General features: G+C 41.5%; 1 protein-coding gene and 1 long non-coding RNA gene across 2 annotated transcripts; one reads left to right on the top strand and one right to left on the bottom strand.

Annotated features, from left to right (window-relative positions):
- The first annotated feature begins 3,863 nt into the window (after positions 1 to 3,863).
- On the top strand, positions 3,864 to 4,774 carry LOC119903271. Its single transcript, XR_005444474.1, has 3 exons — positions 3,864 to 3,981; positions 4,084 to 4,139; positions 4,598 to 4,774. It is a non-coding gene; the product is annotated as an uncharacterized LOC119903271 (long non-coding RNA).
- An 823-nt stretch (positions 4,775 to 5,597) lies between these two features.
- On the bottom strand, positions 5,598 to 17,456 carry LOC119903270 (glutamine--fructose-6-phosphate aminotransferase [isomerizing] 1; the record flags this gene model as incomplete). The annotated part of the gene is given in 18 exon segments (XM_038719471.1): positions 5,598 to 7,425; positions 7,898 to 8,059; positions 8,433 to 8,600; positions 8,898 to 9,025; positions 9,367 to 9,481; positions 12,185 to 12,342; positions 12,693 to 12,813; positions 13,022 to 13,119; positions 13,354 to 13,449; positions 14,969 to 15,132; positions 15,267 to 15,375; positions 15,460 to 15,539; positions 15,621 to 15,682; positions 15,777 to 15,911; positions 16,001 to 16,059; positions 16,200 to 16,325; positions 16,463 to 16,570; positions 17,349 to 17,456. Coding segments are annotated over 18 exon segments (2,042 nt in total), but the record flags the coding sequence as incomplete, so codon positions are not given.
- Positions 17,457 to 18,487: the final 1,031 nt, after the last annotated feature.

The raw sequence follows: 18,487 nt of genomic DNA, 5'->3' as shown, positions 1-18,487 counted from the left end.
ATCAGTCCATGCACAGAAAGCAGCTAGGGACATTTTTTAAAATCTTAGATTAATTCAGCTGTTAAAGTTGTGTGTTTTGTCAAAGAAATAAGGTTCAGAAAGTTCTTCATTTAGGATGTCAACAATAGGTTTGACCACGCAGGCATCATGAGAAACAAACACAGCAGTGGACAAATATTATAGTAATCAGAGAATGTGAATGACAAATTAGACGGCAGGTCCTGCAGAACATTTAAGAAAATCTGAAAACATTTTTTATATTTCATATCTGCTTCTGGGTTTTTAAGCCCAGTTTAGTATGGTTTAGTGTTAGATAAACATGGTTCTACTCTATCACTGCTTACATATGGAGACACGAAATTGATAAAATATAGTAAAGGTTTATCAGAGAAGTAAAAAATGTAACTGAATACATTAATGACTAATAACTAAAATGGAGCATTAAAAAAATGTAAAGCTTACTTTTTATTTGACTTACAATCTGTTTATCCCTTTTTTTACCATCAATTGACAAAAAAACAAACCTCCTATTTTGTCTGAATTCTGAGTGTACACATTTTATTCACTGTATATATAATATAATAATTTAATTCCCTACTACCTCATATATATGCCTCATGCAGCAATCCTAAGTGAGATAACCATGAGTGAATCTGAAAATTCATTTGTTACAGTTGTTCATACAGTATGTTGTTTATCATAACTACTCTAAAATATGCTTTGTTTTCAAATTTCAGGGCAGATGCATGAACTTCACCCGTACAAAGTCTCCCCCTCCTCACTACCCACACTACAACACCACCACCCATCTCCCATCTACAACCCTCCCAGCAGGAGTCCTCCTCCGCCGCAGGGCACCCTCCCACCGACCCCAGCAGCCGACCTCCATCATCTCATCGTCTCCTTCTCCACCCTTCCACCGCTGCCTCCGACACCTCCTCCCACCTCCACTACTCCTCTCCTTCCATCACACCCCCCCTTACACGCCACCTCCCACCGGGCTCTACCACCGTCCACCCTGCACATACCTGCCCCACCAGCGCTCCCACCGACCCCTCCACCCTCCACCTCCCCGAACGGTTCCCTGCCTCCTCCTCCTCTGGGACCTCCTCCGGTACGAGCACCTCCACCTGCCCGTGCACCGCCTCGCCCCGGCCTGTAGAGCTCTGGCAGCATACAGGAGAGAGTTTTAACAGGATTTAAAAAGGCAACTCATAGTCCCACCGGCAATCAGCACGACCATCCTTGATTGTACCTGCAAGCGGGGGCATGAGTGCCCCGTGCCACGCTCATTGGACTGTGGCCTTTCTGCCTTGTGAAGTGGAGCAGTGATGCCTTGTTTTCAGCTATTTGTCTACAGTGACTTTTGTACACATTTAGCCCGACAGTGCAGTTGCTCTGATGCTTGAATTCCACAGACATTCCCTACAAATGAGGTCATGCAGGCCGGCTCAAAAACATTTGCCTCCGTGGTCCTCAGAGATGCTTCTGGCCCTGTTGTCCCATCCATGAGCACACAGATTGGATGAATCTTGACAAACCCGATAAACAGCTTGTAATAATGCCTCTGTCTGGACAACAAGAAGCACAGTCTTGTTCAAAATAATCATGACACTAAAGTATGTGCCTGTGTAACATTCTTATCTTTCCTGATACGAGTTGTTCCACATGCAGCAGATTTGGAAGAATCTGAAAATCCTTGTTTTTGTACTCTTGAATGTTGAGCAATTGCATGCAATAGTGTTTGAGTCAGCAGTTTTGTTGTTTTTATAACATTTCTACCTTGTTTTATACAACATAAATACATTTTTATTTGTACTTTTATTGTGGAGTAGACAACAGTTTCTGAGATTTTTAAGGTTAGAAAAGCGTTGCTGATAAACACATGTACAGTAAGCTTATTGAAACAGCAATGCAACTTATGTGAACCTGTTTATGCAATGTTTGACTTCCATGCCATTTAAACCAGACTAATGTGAGTCATAGCTGGCCTATCATGCACATCAGAGTTAACAATAAATCAGGATTTAGACACTAAATTAACCCTATTATTATAACCGACCTGACCAAGATGACTGTAATCACTGCTATAGCTGCATTGTGCTCTGTCTATCAATATGTTGACAAACATATGTCAGAGTCAGGGAAACGCAATATGTGTAAATAATCATTTTGATATAACCATGTGTGTTCTGTGTGAGAGTGTGTGTGTGTCAGAAAGATTGAGAGAGACTACTATGTATTCAGACATCCAGTCTCACAGTAGACTGACCTGAGTCCGTATGCCAGTTTGATCAACTTAAACAAAAATAATCAGGTTGTTTTACACATGATGCTTTCAATTCCTCAAAGCACAGAACATGATAAAAGCATGGGTCATTTGACGTTTGGTGAAGGTTAATAAAAGATTAATATGAAACTGTAGTTAGAGGAGTCTCAGCAGAATGCAGTGTAGATTGCGAGCTCATCTTTAGAAACCAGAAAGGGTCTTTCAAAGAGTCTTACATAAATGTCATGGCAAAACTGATGAGACAGTATGTAATTTTCCAACAATACACCATGTAGACACCTATAGTTTCATTGAAAATGAAAGTAAACAATTTAAGTATACAATTGGAGTCCTTGTCTGTATTTTTCTTCAAATATAATCACTGACCTGTTAACCATTTTGATTTACCTCCTGTTACACCTGTGAAAACAGCCACTGAGCCTTCCTTTACTCTCTAAACTTTCATTGAAAGCCTGTAAAGACTTTAAGGGTTTACCTTCATATTTCCTTGACATCTATAGTTCTTCTACTTTACAAACTCTATAGAATATATCCCACATGTCGTTTTCTACAGCATATTAATATATAATGCTATTCTACATTCTAAAGTAAAACTTTTTATCCTCTTTTCTTTCTTCTAACAGTAAGTTAGACCACTGATATTTCCACTGGGGCGATTGGGTTCACACTGTGCAGAGTGGCTGTTTCTGCAAAACGCACCTCACTCACTCCATGTGATGGAAAAAAGACAGAGAAAGGAGTATGCAGAGCATGGCTAACTAATTCCAGATGTTCATATGTTGCATTATGTCACATGCACGAATGGAGTGAGCTATCTTGGAAAATATTAGACACCATCTAATCCTCAGGAAATGTGGAACGGCTGCAGGAAAGGTGTGCTAGTGCTAATTGTTGGTGACAAAATCTAGCAACAGCAGACAGGACAGAGTGGAATAACGAGCTATAGCTTCTGAATGTCTGAACTGAAAGTGACTTTGATTAAATTTTGAAGTTTTCTGTTGTCACTTGAAGTTGACAGTATGCAAGGAAAGTTTATATTGGGCTGTTTTCAGGGAATTTTCCATGTCAGACAAATTCAATGCAAGATGTCTTGAGTCATGTTGCCAGCTTTTGTTTCCACTCTGTCTGAACCATTACGGCAGATGTCTAACATATATTTATACAAACATTGCATCACAGATTATGACTGTTACACAGACTTCTCCCATATGATAAAAATTCAACCACAAAAGGCGCTTGTGTTATGCTGTCTCATTTAAAAAGATTTTGGGTGGAGGCCATCAGTTTGAACTGCAGTTTCTCCAGATTTTGTCAGCACTGTAAGTGTGGCCAACTTTGTGTTAAACCAACATTCACTGGTGCCTGGCCTACATACAGCATGTGTGGTAGATTTGATTATCAAAAACATCAACTTGTATTCTCGTGCACAGAAATCATTCAGTATTCAAACATAAATTCATGTGCTTATCTACTTAATTTTTTGGCATTATTGTAGTTTCAAGCTGTCAGTTTTACTTTCAAAGGGTCATCAGGAGCAAGCAAGGTCTAAAAAAAATACCAGGTGTGTCAGCTGATTGCATTAATTAGGCTGGTGACTGGTCACAGGCTTACACAATAAAATAAACAGTCAATGCTGTCAGCGTCATGAAAACAACTTCATTTCCTTAGAGCCGTTTAGACCATTGTTTAAGGTAAGTTCATATCTGGTAATTGCAAATGTTTCTGTAAGTGGTAGGATGTTCTAATTTTGAGACAGCTTTGGTAAATTATGTGTTTTTCTATATTGTCCATAGGTGAATGTCATTTCCATTAGGTTAAAAAGGAACTGGATGACTGCAGGACCTTCATAGTTAAGTGACCTCAATTATCCAACAGCAAGTTTAATTTTTACCAGATGACTGAATTCATGACAAGATGGGACAATCATGAAGATAATGAGATCCACTCAGAGCTAGAAATATTAACTTCACTTCAGCTTCGTATAAGAAAAACAGTATCCAGCCAAAAAGAAATTTGCCTTATTAAAAACTTCATTGCATGGATTCCCAAAAAAGGCTCAATGACATGGCTTAGAACATGTCAAAACAATGGAGGCATTGTTGGTGTTATTCGTTAAATCTGTGCGTTTCCTGTTGCAAAATGTCTGATTACACTGACCTCAATACACAGAATCACTTCAGAAAAGGTAGTTATTTACTTGGCAAAGCTTTATTCAAGCCATGTAACAAAATCACGGTGGTCACAACACATGCTGATAGTTTTTCAATCCCACTCAGACGCCATAAAGCAGCTGTGTTTGGTTTCCAGGTGAAGGATTTGGCTGCAGCACAGACATTACCTGAGAAGCTTCAAATCATGCCCTTTAACGATGAGAAACTACCCACAATGCTCGCCGTGGCTGGAGAATGGAGGCCGTCTTTGTCCAGGGCTGTGGCAGTCTTCTGTACTTCCTCTGCAGCCGCACTCGAAGCCATTATTGTACTTAACGACTGCAACGAAATCCTTCTGAACATTGCACTCGGTTTTACCAAGAGTTTAGTGTTTTGCCTGTCAACCATGCTGAGGCTGAATGCGTTTCTCAGGCTAACGCTGGCAGGTGTGCTCCTCTCACACGAGGAGCCTGACCAACATGGACACTCTCTCTGCTTCCCCTGGTCTTCATCACAGACCTTCACAACGAACAGCTGCACTCCTCTGCGCTGCGGAGGAGGCAGACCTGCAAACAGGTTAAAGTCGGTCCGGTCACTATTGCTCGCCGTGCCTGCCGTCTGCCGGTGTTCACTGTCGGTTTGCAAGACGATCTTGACCCTCATCAATGTGGCACAGTCGGCACTGTCAGCTCTGTGCCGGAACTCCAGAAACGGTGTCTCCACCATTATGACTTTATGTGGATGCATCAGACCATTAGTGTCCACCTTACAGATAGTGACTGGTTACTCTACACAGGTACTTGGAATTGTTTGGGATGTCTCATCGCTTATAAGCAGCACCTGAATGTCTCCTGCACCTGAACTCTTTGTATATAATGTACATAATCTAGATAAACTTGTAAAATTATTCCAAGTGTACATCTGACTATTTCTATTACCTGCTTATAAGTAGTGAAATATTTGCTGTATTTCTATTGCTTTTAAAATTCTAATAAAAGTGCAATATTTGTTGTATTTCTGCTACCTCTCTATTGACACATTTACTGACCAGTATAATCAAGCACAATATTTGGCATCATTTAATATTGAGGATGTGTAGGACTATGACAAGCATGTCCTGAACAACTGCACCTCTTCATCGAATGAGCGCAGGACACTTTAAGGGAAGTACTTGACACTTTATTGCATCAGTTCCACTAATAAATAGTGCCCCACACCCTCCAGTAACCAACAGATGTTGCTAGGATTCAGTGCAGCATCCTTTGTCAATGCCTCCAGTCAAGAAATCTAAATTCTCATGTATGTGGGTTACGAAAGTATCTGTAACATTATCCAGTTTTCAAACCCTTTTACTGGCTCGAGAAGCTCAATGTTGGGAGGGAAAAAAAGAGAAAAGTTAAGGCTTGATTGCAAAAGCAAAATTAATAAACCTAACATGTGATGGGACAAAAAGCAGCTCCTGATTCTTCACTACACAACTTTGTGTACAACATCGCTCTTTACTTGGCCTTCCAAACAAAGACCTTTGGATTCTCTCACATACACACACACTCATAGGCTTTCTATCTAAAACATCTACAGTCTGACATACTGCCATAAAACCCCCTATATGCCCCATTTAAGGCCTTGAAGCATCTACCAGCATCAGTATATGTTTAGATACAAAAACAATATAGGATGAACATATAAAATGTCTACATTTTGGTTTACAACTGCCAAACCCAATAAGATTTTTGGTTTGACAGGACATTTCAAGAGACTGTAACATTCACATTTCAAATCAAAGAGTAACTTCGATAATAAACTTTAAGAAAATGAAACGTGACAAAAAAAAAAAAAAATGCATCAAATGGTCCCAGTATTGCAGCTATGTCATGGTGGAAGGCCATGGGCTGCTAACTGGGTGCAACTTCTACTTCAGGTTAGTAACTTCATCTTGCTTGATTTACTTCAGCTTTCAGTTTAAATTTAAATGTAAAGCAGAGACCTGTTATAAGCACTTAAGTCTCTTTTGAACAGTGAGGCAACAGAGTTGAAAATAATCAAACACTAAATTGTGCACAAATAGCTTTAGAGTATAATGTTCAGAGAAGAATAAATGCAGAAATTGTCTATGGCAACAAAAGGTCACACTGGCCCAGTAAATGAGGCTTATTCTCGCCGACCGAGACAAGGGTCTGAAGTCCGAAACACTAGGTTTAAGACAAGAACAAACTTTTGCAACCTACCCAAGAACATTTTAGACAGTGTATTAACGCACTTTTCTGTGATCGGATTTGTGATGCTGCTTCTGCTAGAAGTTATGCGTCCTCAGACTAAAGTCCAAGAGAGAAACGCTGCAATTATGAAGTGGTGACCTGCGGCTTGGAATGATTTAAGACTGTCGCTTACTTCAACTGTGGAGTGAAGATGCTTCAGATGATTAGCTGCCAAAAAGAAAAATAACCCAACTACAAATCATTGCAGTAGAGAAGAAAAAAAAGAGCCAGTACGGTCTTTAAAACCTAACTTCTGTCAGTCTACTGCTCCAAGATGCTCCCAGTGAGACTAATCAGCGCAAATAAACATGGAGGGTTTTGAGCGTGAAAGTGAATAAACCCTAATGGTCACTGTCCGTTGCTACGGCTTCACAAACCCAGAGAGTAATGGAGATAAAGAGTCAGTGCTAGCCCAGACCTGCCACCACAAACACCACAACTCCAACAAGAATATGACAATGACACCAAAGAAAAAATAACGGTGATATACAGATGATATACAACAGTGAGATAAACAACGGTTGAGTGAAAGATTGCATTAAAAAACAGCCATGACACAAGACACAAACGAGACAGTTTTCTCTTGGTTTCTGCATACAGACGCTCCCTCGCCGCATCCATGTGTGTTTGAATACGTGTCCGCCAGGCTTTTGTTGTTAGGTGATGAATGTGGTGGTGTCGCTCACTCTACTGTCACAGACTTGGCCAGGTTTCTTGGACAGTCCACCTGTGTTCAAACAGAAGAGGTCATTTACTACATGACCATATAAAATGGACAATAAGTAATACACACCTTCTGATGTTGACTTAATGCTACTGTCAAACTATCAAGTACGTTTACCAAAATCATAAAGAACTTTTATGTGCCAAATGTAGCATTTATTTTATGTCCAAAACCAGCATCAACACTGGCTATATTTATATGGCGTACTTCAGTTTAGCTGTTTACTTTGATCTCTGACATCCTGTAAGACTTCTTGTATACTCTTATGACTATTTTCCACACATGTGAACACTGGCATACTGGTGATGCTGAAGGTTTTTAAGTTAGAGACTGCGGCTGCAAATGGTGGAGATGTGAGATTTGAGAAACTGATATTTTACTGCATTTGCGTCTTAAGTGATAGATGAGGTTTTAAATCTCATCTGGCTAAACAGTCATGTTCAGTTACAGCTGAGCCTGATGGACCAGCACTTACGTCATAGCCTCGGAGGACCGCCAGGTGGAAGGACAGCAGCTGCAGTGGGATGACGCTCAGGATGCCCTGCAGGCAGTCTACACAGTGAGGCACTTTGATGGTGCGGCTGGAGTTCTTGATGGTCTCGTAGTCATCTTTGTCACAGATTACAATGGGGCGGCCCTGTAAATCAAGCAGATCATCTGTCAATGTGATGCTAAACCTCGATAAGAGTTGCAAAAAAGGTTAATCTAAAAGATCCCCCCCCAAATTTCCCCATCAGTTGATTTTCACACCCACATGTGCTGTAGATTACTGCATTGCAATGATGTCACACTGAGGTGAGCCCCTCCTTTGTATTTACTGAGGTGAAGGTCAGAGGCGTGGCACAGATAAGACTGTGAAAATGAGCTTAACATGCACAACGTGCTGTGGTAAAACGTTCAGTGTGTGTGTGTGTGTGTGTGTGTGTGTGTGTGTGTGTGTGTGTGTGTGTGTGTGTGTGTGTGTGTGTGTGTGTGTGTGTGTGGTGTGTGTGTGTGTGTGTGTCTCTCACCTGGCGGGCAAAAACTTGCTGCAGGGCATTCTGACATTTGCTGTAGGTGTGGTCTCTCATGATGATCATGATGACCGGCATGAGTTTATCCACCAGGGCCAGTGGGCCGTGTTTCAGCTCGCCAGCCAGGATGCCCTCTGAATGCATGTATGTGATTTCCTTGATTTTCTACACAGGATAAGAAAATCTAAGCTAAGTTTTTTGTCATTGCAGCTTACACCTCAGTCCATATCTGTACTTACACTGCTTTTCTAAAAGTTGCTGTGCTCAAGTGTTTTACTTTTCAAAAAGGAGGTTAGAGACAATTATCTATCATATCACCCACTGCCGAAATCCCATCTTTTTGGTGTCTTAAGAGTAAAAAGTGTAAAATAAATATATATATAAAGTATATATACTTTTCTCATTACTGACTCACATCAGAAGAATCAATAAGCTGGGAGAAATAAGGATGTACTTGCTCACCAGTGCTCCTTCCAGGCAGGTAGCATAATGGTAGCCTCTGCCCATGATCAGTACACTCTTCTGCTGGTACAGCTCTTCTGCCAACTTCTGGATCTCATCATCCAAACTGAGGACCTCCTTAATCAGATCTAACAAAGACGTAACAGAAAACCAGATATGATTAAAACTTCACTAAAAATGTTGGGCAGGGACATTTTACCATTAGGGACATGCCATCATATGCTTTAGATCCAGAGAAGCATGAATGCGCTTACAGCTGACAGCTGGTCCTTCATCCCTCCCTCTCTCTTGCTCTCCCTCTCATCACATACTTCATCTTCCAAGAGGATTGTTTGAACAAACATTAGAAGTCAATGTACTTTGGATGTACTTGACATGTGACTGGAGTGCTGGTTTCATATCCCTATACATTTTCTCTCATGTGATCAGACTTCCTTGGCTGAACAAGAATACTCGTGGCTTGATTTACCTGGAAGCACTCTCAGACCCTGGATTATCTCACGGCGTCTCGGCTGCATGGAAATCCTGTCGTCACACATCAAGAGTGCAAACATGATCAGGGCAACAAACTGGCTGGTGTAGGCCTGCAGAGCAAAAAGTCAGAAACGCTGAGTGTTATAAATCTATATAGCACTATATTGAGAGGTGGGACTATACAATGACTGAGTCACCTTTTTATAGTTCATCTCCCTGTTTTCACAGTGAACTGTCTCCAGCTAATAATCTGCACCAGATGAGAAATGGAAGGAGGAGAGGTGGGTTTCAGTGCATGCCAAGCAGCATTAAAAGCTAGCGCTTCTCATCCTGGAAAACTTGGTGAACACACAACTCCACATCAGAGATCACAGCACACAACCCTAGCACATCTGAGACTTCATGCCTGCCGTCATCACCGCCCACTCACTCTCTCTCTGTGTTCCTTCATCTCACGTTTGGAGGCCTTCCATGCCCATTTGGGAGATTTAATCAGTGCTCGGGTGAAGCCAAGCCATTTCACGGGACCCTCTAGACTCAGAAATGCCAGTGTCTAAAGCCAAGAAAATAGCTGTAAAACATTTATACCGCCCACCCCTCCCCCTACAGCACGCTAACCACAGTCCCTCAGAACTCTTGACAGTGTGCGCTGTTTGGTCAGATGTGGCAACATATTCAATCCACATAGTAAACTGTGGTGTTTTTCTGTGTTCACGTCACCAACTTCTTTTTGTGGTTTTCGTGCAGAATATGCCAACTGTTACCCTTCAAAAAAGGTGACCACCCTTACATACAGCTGACACGTGAATGGATTTCCCTCACGCAAAAAACAGTTCAGGATGAGAAAACAAACTTTGTAACCCTGTAAATTCCCAATGGATACAGTTATGTAATCCAGAAAGGCAGTCCTTATTCCATTCTCTGTCAGTTGACCTGCCAGAAGGATTTGCCTTTTGTTAACATCAAAGTATTTTGTACACGTCTCAACTTATTCCATAAATCTTATCATAAATATGATCACAGTAAATGGAAAAGCCCCCCCCCCCCCTTCCAGTTCATACAAAAACAACCTCAAATGCATGAAAGAAAAAAAAAAAGAAAAAGAAATAAAGCCCAAGTAGATGAATTTGGAGTCATTTAGCAGTTGGGTGCGATACATGTTCTCCGGTGATTTGATGAGCTAGGTTGTGCAGCATTTAGTTGAGCTGGGTGTGGGTGTGTGGCCCAGCCAGCCAAGCAGTAAATGATGGCGTCGCCGAGGCGTGCTCAGGGGCTTTGGAGCAGCGCTAGAGTCGCTGAGCCAAGCCCAAGGGCTGGGCCAGGGAGGGACTTGCTCCCATCTCTCTCCCCACTACTTCTTTGCTCTGCATCTGAAGCCAAACCGGGAGTGAGGTGGTGGTGGTGGTGGGGGGGGGGGGGGCAAAAAAACCCAAAGAATCCTAGCTTTACATGAATTGAGATGAGAATATCAGTCCTCTCCCCGTGGGATCAGAGAGGAGGAAGATGTCAGCTTCCAAGAGGAGAAGCCAGACTCACAATGGAGTTTTCATCTGGGTTTCATTCAGGGTCAGTGGGTGTTGGGTTCATCTGATGTGAGGTGCACTTTCTAACTAAAATGTGGCAGTTCCTATGGACATGTGCTTGAGACAAAAGAAATTATACATTTTAATCTCAATTGAGCAATATATGTAATGAGGCTTGGTGAGCAGTATCTGGTAGTTTATAGTAATCTCTGTTAGTGGTTTACATCCACCTGATTTGTCACCAACTGGTCGGTCTTGTCCATAAGTATTGACAAACATCCTCAAGTGAAAGTTATAAAACTGGCAGGTGTAGGTCAATTAAAACTAAGGCTGCAACTGACGATTATTTTCTAACAGCGTGTTCAGACCAAGTCAGGCACGTGCTGATTAGCTGCAGGGTTGTGCAGCAGTATGGGTATGTTTATTTGTGCTTTAGAACTTAACCGCCAGAATCAGAAGATAATTTCTCATCTTATTCACCAGCTGTCTCGCTACCAGCGCTTTCCCTCCTCATTCACACTCTAGGTCGCTCGACCACCGCTGTCGCCATCTCTCGCTCAAACACAAACCAAACAAAGCTTCTTGGTATTGCTAATTTACTTTGTAGACTGCAAGCCTGCTGGGTACAAGAAATAAACCAGGTGACATCATAGTTTGGTCCATGATTTGGATAGCGCCTTGTTTCAGTGGTATTTCAAGCTGACTGTAGACCACTGTGGCCGGATTGGCCACTGCAACGTGATGTCGGGTTGTGTTTCTCCAAAAGTTGATTCGGTTTCATCTTTTCCGCAGCAGGTCGCTGCGTTTTCCCCCCCCTTCTACTTTGTCTGCGGCCCCCACTGCCACAGCCTAAACACACCACCCACATTCAAACTGAATGGCAAGACCTGCGTTTATGAGACCAAGGCTGAATTCAGACCAAAAAGATATTAAATTTCATATCACAGAAGACATAAAACCAGCAAATTAACATTTGAGCAGCTGGAGCCAATCAGTTTTGGCATTTTTTTCCCCATTAAAAACTGACCAACTGATCAATTGCCCATCAAATTTGTTGCAGATAAAACAAAGTCCGGATTATTGTGAATTACTGTCATAATTTCAGGCAAGAGAATTATTTAAATATTTTATAGCAGCAGCCTGGGAAGAAGGAAATTTTGTATGACCTACACCTTATGTGAAAAAACATGGTTGTAGATACAGTAGATATTTCCCAGATATTCCAGCTGACTGAATACATGAGACATTGTGTGATAAATGAGTCTTATGATTAACACATTAGGGGGTTACCTTGGTGCTGGCTACTCCGATCTCAGGCCCGGCGTTGATGTGGACTCCGCAGTCTGTCTCCCTAGAGATGGAGCTGCCCACTGTGTTGGTGATGCCCACAGTCAGAGCTCCTCTCTCTTTACAGTAGCGCAGGGCCATGAGGCTGTCAGCAGTCTCCCCTGGAGGATTAGCACAAATGGAAAAACATAACAGTTTAGGCAACAGTTCTGACAATAAAATTATGATGATTTATTAGTTTGCAAGGAAATGATCTAAAACAGCTTCACAGAAAAACCACATGTATTTTGCAAAAAAGTAAATACCACCAAAAAAAAAAAAAAAAAACTCCCTCCCCACACATTCAGAAAACTCCACTGTGCTGTACAAGTTTGACTTAACAATTTGCTAACACCCAAGCTGAGCTCAAGAAAAGAAATCAGTAAGAACCAGAGTGGCTCCCAGGGACGGAAAGTGGAGGACATGGGGGAATGTGCACTAGATCAAGTCCAGATGGCACCGGCGTCCCCACCTGACTGGCTGATAAAGAAGCAGACGTCGTCTCGGAAGACGGGAGTGTTCCTGTCCAGGAAGTCGCTGGCCAGTTCCACCATGACAGGCAGCTCGGTTAGCTCCTCCAGGACCTGGCGGGTCTGTGAAAGCAAAAGAGCGCTGCTCAGCATCATTCTGTTAAAACAAGCCAGTCGAGCTCAGAGCAGAGAACACACCAGCACACAAACCTCATACCTGTGTCTCCACAATACAGACGTTTTTTAGTGTGATGGCAATACAGACATGTTTCCATAATGCGCATTTGATCAAAGAAGAAAAAGCAGTTTGTTAGTAATAGTGGCTACTCACTGCCACACCGGCATGGTAGCTGGTGCCACAGGCAATAAGGATAAGTCGCCGACACCTCTGGATCTCTTTGATGTGGTCCTTCAGTCCACCCAGGATCACTGAAAAAGCAAACCAAACACACAACCCATCATTATTTTCCACGTCATTAACAATCAAACAAAAAAAAAAAAAGGGAATGCTGAGACAGAAGATTTATTTTAACATGTACGTAGCTCTGTTTAGCTGCCATTTGAGCAAAATGCATAAAGAGGCAGAATAGAAAATAGTGTCCTCATAAGTTGTGTTATTACGCCAATGCTTCACTGAGAAAAATAATTAGACCCAACTCTAACCTGTGTTGTTGTCAAAGTTGATCCTCCCTCTCATGGTGTTGACCACAGACTCTGGCTGCTCAAAGATCTCCTTCTGCATGAAGGCACTGAAGTTGCCTGTGGTGGGAGGATCAGAAAAGAGGGGAACATTTCCAACATTAGAAAAACAATAAAAACCCCCAACTAAATGTCTCTTAAGAACATGGTGATGGACTTTTTATAAAGTGTGAGCCCACATGAGGCTGTCTGAGAAAGGTCATGTTGACACACATGAAGTACCTGTAAATGCAAACCACAGCCTCCCAAAGGATTAAGAAAACTCTTTACAATGTTTTAGTTTGTTTTTGTTGCTTTGTCAACATATTCAGAGCCACAGTGCAAATCACAGCTTAAATGAAGGACAACAAAACATGAGACATCAAGGAGATAGTGTTTTTCCATCAATAATAAACCTTGGCACTGAAATATGCGAGCATTTGTCAGCCTGCCTCTGACAGCAATTTGGGTCAAGCAAATTAGGTTATTCAGCAGAAAGGCTCCAGAAACTGAAAGGGAGGAGAGTGGCTGAGTAATGACAGGACCACAAAGGAATGTCAATACCGGCCAAGATCAGTTTACCTCTGCCCTCTGCTGGATCACTGAGGAACAGTCGGTGGGAAAGGAGGAAATACAAAAATTCATACTTAAAATTAAATAGTTTAAAAAATAAAAATAAAAGAGAGAAGCAATTTAAAGCCATCACTTTGGGCTCTGCACACTTGCGATGGGCGATTTAACTACTTTGACATTTCACAAACTAAATGATTAAATCGAGAAAATATTCAGCAGATTAAATAATACTATAATTAGTGAAATAATGAAAATGCAGCCATAATCCCCATTAAGGGAGTAGTTTGGTTGGCCTTTTGGGAAATGTGTTATTCGCTTGATTGATGACAGCAGATCATTACGTATCCCACGTCTGGACTATAAATATGAAGCTGGAACAAGCAGCCAATTAATTTAGCTTGGCATAAAGACTATCCTGAAGAAATAACCTGGCACACAGCCTCCCTTTAAAAAAAAGGCAATTTGTAAATTTTGTGATGAAAAATAGTTTTTGTGCAATTAAAACAACAAGATGTTGTTGCAATGTTATATGAGATTGGAGACACGGAATTTAATCTTCTCATACAACTCGACAACGACAGCTTTATAAAAAGAGACAACTCTGTTCAACTGATGTAAATACTAAATAAAGTTTTTACAATTTAAATTTCAGATCATGTGTCAATCAAAGCAATAAATGCTTCACTGTCTTCCTAAACACAAACTGAAATGTGTGTCACCTCAGGCACAGAGGGGGAAGTGAGGGTCATAGTTCCACAACTGAGATGTCATCTGAATGCTTTCTTAAAACTGATAACTAATCCAGCAGGGTTGTAACTACCTGGATGATGAAAAGATTGGCCTATGGGCAGGTTGTTAAAAAGCCTGTTCAGCTATTTAAGCAGCCAGTCTCCCATTAATACTCACAATAATAACAACAGGGTTTAGGACAAAATTACAAGGCAGTGTCCCAATGATTTACTTGCAAACAGGGCTTAGAGACATGTATGGTGGGGGTAGACAGAACAAAGGCTGACATACCACCTACCCTTCATGATCTGCTGGAGCTCCATTTGCAGGGTCTGGATGGCGCGGGCTGGATAGTCTCCAGCTGTACGCTTTATCCTGTGGATGGACAGGCGGCCTTCCATCACGGCGGCCACGTCGTCGTCCTCCAGGAAGATCACCCGGTTTGTGTGCTCGATCACAGCGCTGAGAAAGAGACGGACCAAAAAAAACGACATCAAAACTTTTGCACTCCACAGATAAAGCGGAGATGCATGGACATGGAGAACCTTAAAGGCGGTGTAGAAAAGGTTGATGCAAAGACACAGGCATCTGCTTACCTTGCATCAGAGGCAAAGTAGTATTCCACAGCCTTCTCATCCACAGGGAACAGACAGGTGTCCTGGTCTGCCCTGGGTAGGGCACTGCAGCCCTTTTTGTCTTTAGCAGCTGAGTAGAAGAAAAGAAAAACTGGGCCTCAGTCACACTTCAGGTGTGGATTAACTTAGACTAAAAACTGAATTTTAAACTTACAGGAGCGGTAGAGCACAGGAATATGATCTGTGGACAGCTTGTGATCACTCCTCACTCCCATCAGCAGGGGACTTCCCCTCCTGCACAGCAACATTTTTTATGAGTCAACAACAACCAATATCTGTATTAACAACAGTTTGACAGCTTTAGTGGGAATGTACCTTGTGCCAACTGCCTCTCCAGGGTAGTGGACACTCTTGAAGACCAGGGCAAAAGCTCCCTCCTGCCCGGTGGAAGAAAAAAAAAAAAAAACATCAGACAGTCTCTTCTATCTGCTATCACTTCAGGAGAAGCATTGTGCATTCACGTGGCCTTACCAGCTGCTGGATCACCCGTTCCACCAGTGTAGAAAAATTGAGGTCGTCACTCTCCCGGTTGTCATACATGTACTTCACCAGCTTGGCGATGGACTCTGTGTCAGTCTCAGATTCAAACTCATAGCCTTTGCTCTCCTGTGGAGATGTGGAGAGAGTGAGTTAGTTCTGCCACCTGTCTGTGCTGAAAAAGACATGAAGAATAGTGATAAAAGAAATTTCCTCACCAAGAATTTCCTCAGGTCTTTGTAGTTGGTGATAATTCCATTGTGAATGACAATAAACTCTGCAGACCGAAAGATTGTCATAAACTTTAGATACCGAGATCCCTGCACCCAGGTGAAACTGACTGAGCTGTTGTGGAATACATGGTAAAATGTTGAGCTGTGTTGAGCAAGTTAGCGTTGCATCTTTAACACCACTAACCATTTGTCTTGTCAGATCTGTGTGGATGGCTGTTAACTGGGCTTGGTACGCCGTGAGTAGCCCAGCGGGTGTGAGCAATGCCAAGGTGAACATCAAACTCCACGTCCAGGTCGATATCCTGCTGTTCTAGAGGTCAAAAAAACAAAACCAAGCACAGACAATATTAAGTATCCCAACTGTACCACAGTATACAGGATGAGAAATGAACCATTCATTTGTTGCTGATTTATTCTTGTTACATGAACAACTTCATCTTAGCTTACTGTGGATCTCCTCATCCAGAGCTTTCACTTTTCCAGAGGTCTTGATCAGTTGGATAGACTTGGCGTTTGACTCCCACTCCTTCCCATTGCCACCATCAATTCCCACTCCTGACAAAAAAATTTAAAAAAAAAAGGTATTTATTACAGTCGATAAATGACAACAACAATAACAAAAAAAAGAAACTTCAAGACAGAGACTGATCCTTCAATTGTGTTTTGTTGTAGTTGCAGATTTTGTCCATGAAATGGCACTCTGCAACTTCCCTGTTGGCTATACTTGTGTTTGGAATACCACTAATTAGCTGACACAATCAGCCGTACTTTGTTTAAAGTACTTTTCTATTAAAAAAAAAAAAAAAAGGTTATTTTTAAACCTTATGTCATGTTATCTTGCTGAGGTCACACGGTATATGTCTAAAAAATCCCATATAAGCTGGGCTATAGTATCATTTTATTGTGAAGCACTTTGTGATTTTTATCTGTGAAAGGTGATATACAAATAAACTTTACTTGGTATCAACTGGTTGAAAAAGAAAAAGTGTGCTACACTTTAAGATCTGTGGGAATACAAAAGGGACTTAACATAAAGTAAATTTGCTTTATTAGGGGTGCGGTGAATCTACATAATGGTTGTTCAATAATTCGCAGCGAATATCAGTGTTGCTTTTGTTCCTCACTCATTAGAATAACTAAACAAAACATAAGTGTGACTGATAAGATCAGTCTAATGCTACACTCACTATCAGAAACTTGGTGGCATTATCAGAATGAGTGTCCTACAGGCAGAAGTGAAGGAAAGAGGCCTGAGGGATTTAAAAAAAAAACAAAAAAAAAACACACACACAGTGTACTAGTGCTACGAGCCCCCCCCAAGCCAATCTCTCACCAGCTGAGTCATAGCCTCTGTACTCTAGACGTTGCAGTCCTTTGAGGAGGATCTCAAGGATCTCACGGCGAGTTCTTGGCACATGGTAGTTGAGATAGGCAAAGATTCCTGCAGAGTAAAACAAAATGTCAAGATTCAGTTCTGGGTTCTTACTTCAAAGGTCTGCTTAGAAGTGCAACTGAAAGTGAAGGTTGACTGAAATGCCTTTCGGAGAGGTACATCCACATTGTTAGTTAGCTGACGCTCAATGCTTAATGCCGTTTGCAGCCCTGCTGCCTAGTGATTAGGGCTGGGTCATATGGCTGACATCAATATCAAAATATTACTAAGAATAGGCCTATATCTGGATATAATGAAAGAAAAAACAATAAAAAAAAAAACAATAAAAAAATCTAAATGTTCTCTAACACACAAAAATATGCTAAAATCATCAGTCACAATACAAAAAACCACCAGAAGATGATGTGTGATAATACTGAATTTCTGACCTACACTAATAACATGAACAAATCTGTCAAGGCAGCTGAAACCAAGAAGAATGTAATGCAATTCCTTAAGAAATGAGAAAGACCATTTAGTTACGTCAGCCTCTATTAGGATACTATTTAGGTTTCCACATAAAAACTCTATGGTAGGTCATGTCATAACAACAGATATTGTTTTCTGTCAGGGATGTAAGACCTGTTGAGAGTCAAAAGCCTAGAGTGTATCTATTGACCTGGTGTCTGTCAAGATAATATCTCCTGCCTAGGGAAAGGGTGGTGAAGGAAGTAACTGTCACAATAACACAAGACATCTAATATAGATTTTCACTTTTGGTCCAAGATACTTATATTCAAGTATACACAACTGCACATTAAAACTATCATGGGGAAAAAAAAAAATAAATAAAGACTTATATTTATAAAGTGTTTAGAGCGTCACTCTGTAAAATCAGACTGCCAGTTGTTTGTGTGTATTTACTAAACTGGACTCCATTGAGTAACTCACACTGACAGGAGTGTTTGCTAAAGGAAAGGCATGAAAAAGCCCTGTTACACAGCTAACCATTGACAATCAATGCAAATGTAGAGCCAGAGGGCTCCGTGGTTCAACAGAGGATTCATTCAGAAGAGCAGATGATCGAGGAAGGTAATGAG

The sequence above is a fragment of the Micropterus salmoides genome, unplaced genomic scaffold (genome assembly GCF_014851395.1).
Source record: "Micropterus salmoides isolate LMB-PRFRI ecotype aquatic unplaced genomic scaffold, ASM1485139v1 Ms_hic_scaffold_1434, whole genome shotgun sequence".
NCBI classification, from domain to species: Eukaryota; Metazoa; Chordata; class Actinopteri; order Centrarchiformes; family Centrarchidae; genus Micropterus; species Micropterus salmoides.
This window is presented reverse-complemented; position numbering and strand designations above follow the sequence as displayed.